This window comes from Pagrus major, chromosome 16 (assembly GCF_040436345.1).
Source record: "Pagrus major chromosome 16, Pma_NU_1.0".
Classification (NCBI taxonomy): Eukaryota; Metazoa; Chordata; class Actinopteri; order Spariformes; family Sparidae; genus Pagrus; species Pagrus major.
Genome location: NC_133230.1, coordinates 7,836,281 through 7,842,280, shown reverse-complemented (window position 1 = coordinate 7,842,280; position 6,000 = coordinate 7,836,281). Strand labels below are relative to the sequence as shown.

Genomic DNA, 6,000 nt, shown 5'->3' with positions numbered 1-6,000 from the left:
GCAGGATTTTCCACATCTTTTTAGTTTGACCCAGTTTAATACCCTGTACGTGGATCCGTAACAAAACAGAAAGGCACTGAAGTGAGTTTTAGTTGACGTTTAGTTAATCTTGTCATGCGTACATTCAATATGTATGTTATCACACACACACGTAACCTCATGGACTCCAGTGAAGTAGTCCTGCAGTAATGGAGTTCATTATGTTCTGTTTTTGTTTTGTTTTGTGTCGATTCCACTCTGTAGTCATTTTTTAGGCTGTTGTTTGGGTTTTTGTTGTATTGGATTGCGTTATATTATACATGAGTTTATTGTTGTTCTCTTCCATGCTGCAGGAGCATTGAGTCTCAGTCTGTCTCTTCCAGGGTTTGCTGCAGTTGTTAAAGTTGATAAATGAGGAGACGCTGGGATGTTTTTTGGGGTTGAAACTGAGAAAGTGTGACTCTGGAAACGGTATTGATTAGGAAAACGTCTGCGTCAGGTGAAACTCTTGGAGCCTCACCAACCTCATCCTCTCTAATTTGTACTCTGGCTAATAGTCAGACCACGAGGACAGTTAGAGTGCTTTCACACCCACTGGCCTGAGGTCGAGTCCCACCAACACTTCCCCTCCTGTTCCCCCATCTGCTTTGTATCCGCTGACTGCTCGCTTGCTAAAATTATCCTCTTCTCCCCTCACCCGTCTCACCCCTGCTTCCTCCCCCATCCTCAACATCACAGGTGTAACACTGTCTTAAGCCTGACGGGGGCAGAATGCCGGAGCAGAGCAACGACTATCGTGTGGTGGTGTTCGGGGCGGGGGGAGTGGGGAAGAGCTCCCTGGTCCTGCGCTTCGTCAAGGGCACCTTCAGGGACACCTACATCCCCACGGTGGAGGACACCTACCGCCAGGTGATCAGCTGCGATAAGAGCGTGTGCACCCTCCAGATCACCGACACCACAGGGAGCCACCAGTTCCCGGCCATGCAGCGCCTGTCCATCTCTAAAGGCCACGCCTTCATCCTGGTCTACTCCATCACGAGCAAACAGTCCCTGGAGGAGCTGAAACCCATTTATCAACAGGTGAGGAGGGATGTGTGTGTGTGTGTGTGTGTGTGTGATTAAAAGTTAAGTGTATGAGTGTATTTATACATGTTCAGGGAGAGAGCGTGAGTATTATCCAAGTAAAATGTACCAATGTCCTCCTCCTCTGCAGGTCTTGGCCATAAAGGGCAACGTTGAGGCCATCCCCATCATGCTTGTGGGCAACAAGAGCGATGAGACCCAGCGGGAGGTGGAGACCAAGGATGGGGAAGCCCAGGCCAACCAGTGGAAGTGCGCCTTCATGGAGACGTCGGCCAAGACCAACCACAACGTCACCGAGCTCTTCCAGGAGCTCCTCAACCTGGACAAGAAGAGGAACATGAGCCTCAATATCGACGGCAAGCGCTCGGGGAAGCAGTCCCGCGCCGAGAGACTGAAGGGCAAGTGCAGCGTGATGTAAACCCTGGAGAGGAGGAGGAGGAGGAGGCGGAGGATATGGAGGTGAGAGAGAGGGTGGGAAATAAAGAGGAAAGGAGAACCAGAAGGATGACGCGAGAGAGAAAGAGAAAGAGGAGAGACTCACTAAACTTATCACTCGAGCAAAACGTCTGGATGGCAACGGGAATTTCATCATCCACATCCTCCTCCGTTTGACTGGTGCGTTAACAAACACCATTCAGCAAGTTATTTTGACAGCATCCAGGATTTCAGTTTGGAGCTTTACATCCATGTGCATTCTGCTTAAAGGGGAGATTAGAGGGGACTGACGCAGATTATCAAGAAGCAAATTAAAAAAAACAAGAAGTGTGCTTCACAGTTTCCATAGTCAGAAACAGCATGTGTGCAAGTGTGTGTGTGTGCGTGTGTGTGTGTGTGTGTGTGTGGATTTTTTGCATCATCCAAGTGCCACAAAACCTGGCTGAGGAGCTCATCAAGACCTCGGACTGCAATAAAGACCGCAGACTGCCGCACGGCGTGGGAAAAACCAGAAGGTTTCTGATCTACAGTCTACACAAACCATTTTGTGTCCTCTCTCACTTCCAAACCCTCCCTCCGCGCTCAACTTCGCTCCCCATCGTCATCCCAGCACCCCTCACCCCCTTACTATAACAAAAAATATAGAGAAATGTATATGTAACAGAGTCGACACTGTTAGTTAAGCTCACTCATCTGATTTAAACACTATTTTAAGAGACTGAGGTGTCCGTCATGCGAGGAAGCACAGGGCCCCGAAGGTTTGAGACTGCAGGCATGAACGACGCAGCCAAACGTTACCGCTCCTGAGGACTCCTGATGTATATAAACATGGGATATTTAAACATATTCCATCTAGTCTACATGTGCCCAGCCCAAGAAGCATCTTCTCATCCAAACCCTACTTTACCTTTATCTCAACTCATCTGCAAACTTTCTGAAAAATGTCTGGAGTGGCGGGTATGCACACATGCTACAGATACAACGCAACAATCCTTTTAAGACTCTCTTCTAGTGTAGATTAACTCTGGATGAAAAGAAAGCTGGACTCTCATCATCAACAAACAAAACAGAAACAATACAAGTCTGCCTTGAGAATGGTACTCTTGGATAATCATTGCCAAGCCGGTAAGATGAAAGTGAACGCGAAGGTTCGAGAATGTCAGTTTGCTTTGGCACTTTTCACATGAAGGTTTCTCTTCTTTTGCCTTTTTTTTCTTGTTCGTTTGCTTTACTATGCTCTTTAAATTCATGTAGAAGTAAAGAAAAAAAAATCCCTTCTTAAACGAAAAGCACACAGAGGAAAATAATTCAAACAAAACAAGGGATGGATCCAAAATATTTCCATTCAGTGCGACCTGAAGAATCGGTGATTCTGTTTCCTCTTCGGTTGGGTTGGGTTTAGCTCTCATACGCTCGCGCATGCAGGCATCAGAATGGGCCACACACGCGTAAACACACACACACGGCATGCGCACAAATGCAAAACAAAAAAGGTCAATCTAGTAACACATGATGACGAACAGGGCTCACTCAGCCTAAATGCCCTCACATTGCACTTTAGATCATAAACACACACCTACATGCACACACACAAACGCAATTTGTCATGTTTTCGCCTATGTTATGTAATAATGTTAACATCCTCCTGGAGCCATTAAATAGCTCTACTGTATGTCCCAAAGTGCATGTTTTTTTTCACGCAGGAGCTCTGAATATTGTACACAGTGTACACAGGACAGCCAAAAGCACAATACTTTTTTACCGACATATCTATTTGTACATTTTTTTGTGTTTCCTTTTTTGTATTTTGTTTCCTTTTCAGTGTGATTTTCATCTTCATTCATCCACCAGTCCTGAACATGGAGGAACAATCATAATCTATAGGTGTAGCTCTCCGTCTAAAGTGTTTTCCTTGTCCGGTACATGGCACAATGAGGTTGTGGTTCTGCTGAACAACAGGGTATCGTGATGTGACCGGGTTAGCTGTGGTCGTGAAGTAGAAAATGTGACGTCAACCCCCTTTCCCCAACTAAGGGATCATATAGCTGGTAGGACGCGAAAGAGGAGGAGGGTTCAGATTATTTGTCGACTTTTTTCCTCCATCTCTCAGGCGGTTTTAACAACAATTTGGATGGAGGGTAATCTGCTCCTGTACTGTTAAACCCAAAGATGCGGATGATGCCCCCTTTTAACTGTGTGTCCATCTCTCTGGAAAAAAAAAAGAAAAAGCACAGCAACTGTTTTCATCTGTCTCCTTCTCTGTGTTTATGTGTGCAGCAGAATCAACAACTGGGCACTTTAGGGTGACATTTTACTTGAAGACTTGCTTATGAATTTATAAGCACCATCTAAAATGTCCCTCACACACAGACCCACATCAAAAAACTATTTCAAACGTGTAGTTATTGTAAATAAGCATATGGTATAGTTGAATGAAATGTTTATAAAAGCTTCAAGTAAGATGTTACCCATGTAAAGAAAAAATGGGAATAAGTCCTTTGTAACCAGGAAATGTTGTTACAGTAGGAGGTTCGATGTTGCTATGTACTGTAATATACAGCTTAATAATGATGCTCATGATATATTGTATTTGACACATCCACTCTTCAGATCTATCAATCAGATAATACTAGCAAAATGTGAATATGTAACTAAAGGTTCCACTCCATGGCTGTTACTTACTTTTTACTTTTATTTTGAAAGCTGAATGAATCCGTTGTTATCGATGTGTTGTACTTTGCACTAATGTGAGGTCCTGTTAAACTCAAAAATTTGCATTGTAAACGTACCCTTTACCTGTTAGATGCCAGGGATGCTCACTCGTACTCTTTTATTTCAGTTTTTTTCATCGGTTCGTATCTTTAAAAACAAGTTGTACTGGTTTGTTTTAGTCTATTAAAAGGATACGTCTGCCCCCAAAATGAAAATTAAGCCATTATCTGCTCACCCTCACGCTGATGGGAAGTCGGGAGAAGTTTCGTAGTCGACAAAACATTTCTGGAGCTAGATGGGGACTTGTTTTTTAAAGGGGCGCTGTGGCACTTAGCTTGTTAGTGTTAGCGGACTCCATTTCTAAACTAACGTTAGCTACTGTTGCTCTCTGTCAAGAACAGTCAAGAAGTCACATCCTTTGGACTGTAGCGGAAATCCACAGTGCAGCCATTTTATATTCCTTTTTTTGGTTGTTTTTTACATTTTAAAACAAGCCCCCATCTGCTTCAGTTGTTCAACAGAAGGCTGTTTTGCTGTGAAGCTCCAATAATGTTTTGTGGAGTACAAAATTTCACCTCTCTTTCCAACGGCATGAGGATGAGTAGATAATGACTGAATTTTCATTTGGGGCTGAACTTATCCTTTAAGATACCAGAAGGATGGAATGATTTCCGTCATGTATCTATCTATTGTGTCCATCTAAAGGTTAAAAAAAACAAAAAAACAAGCTGGAACATCTATCAGGCAGTCCTGGTCTGATGTGATGTGTAGCTACCGGCAGCGGTGATGCACACCCCTGCATAAATATCAGCTTGACACCTCTGGTCGCTTCACGCAAACACCAGATTGCGAGCGCGTGTTTGTGCAATCTGCCGTTCTGCTGACGTCTACAGCAGACTGTCGTTGCTCATGTTCCCGTGTGGAATATGATACAGCGGGGAGGAAAAACAATGAGACAGCGTGCGAGAGAAGTATAGACAAACAAGCTGGAGCGAGAAGGAGAGAGAGGGAGCCGTGCTATTAATGGAGATTAGTGTGAAAATATGGGCTGTGGCCTGTATAAGATTTACATGTGCTTGCATGTGGGGAGGCGTGCATGGGATGTGTGTGAGCGTCCGTTGAGTTTCTGGGCTGGCATGAATCAGGACAGACACCTCTGCCCCCCCGTCCTCCCATGGCTTGTCCCATCTCATTTGTCGATGAGGCATATTCATTGCTGCTACTGCTGCTGCTGTGTGTGTGTGTGTGTGTGACCACGAGCGCATCCATGTATGTGCGCAATCAGCCAGCCACCTATTTGCATCCCTTCAATCTGGCCTGCATGAGTGTGTGTGTGCTGTTGTTGTACCATCATCTGTCAGATATTTGAAGCTTTCCTGAGGAGAATGCCTACACATTTCTGCATGAGTCATCCAGCGCTGCTCAGACACACCCCTACACACACACACACACACGCATAGAAAGCAGGCAAAATAGACAGACTGCATGCCCTAAACAGCGCACATCCACGCCCTTATACACACATTCACTCAGGCCTCGTCAGTGAAGCCTCATTCACTCACTGGCTGTTTTTCTGCTCAGCACTACTTCTCCATAAATCAGCCGTCCACCCCCTGAAATCATGAGTTTCTTTCACACTCATCCCTCCAACTTTAATTTATTTGTTTATTTTTTTCTGTTTGTGTGTTTTTGTGTGTCGGTCGCACCTGAACAGACCGAAAGGCCGACCCTGCTCACATCTGATTGTAGATAGTTGTAAATAGTGTTCAAAGGACTTCATATTTCAGAGAT

General features: G+C 44.7%; 1 protein-coding gene across 1 annotated transcript; it reads left to right on the top strand.

The window, feature by feature from the left end:
* Positions 1-750: 750 nt before the first annotated feature.
* Positions 751-1,480, top strand: diras1b (DIRAS family, GTP-binding RAS-like 1b). The gene is made up of 2 exons (XM_073484399.1): positions 751-1,059; positions 1,193-1,480. The coding sequence occupies exons 1-2, from the start codon at positions 751-753 to the stop codon at positions 1,478-1,480; spliced, it is 597 nt and encodes a 198-aa protein (XP_073340500.1).
* Positions 1,481-6,000: the final 4,520 nt, after the last annotated feature.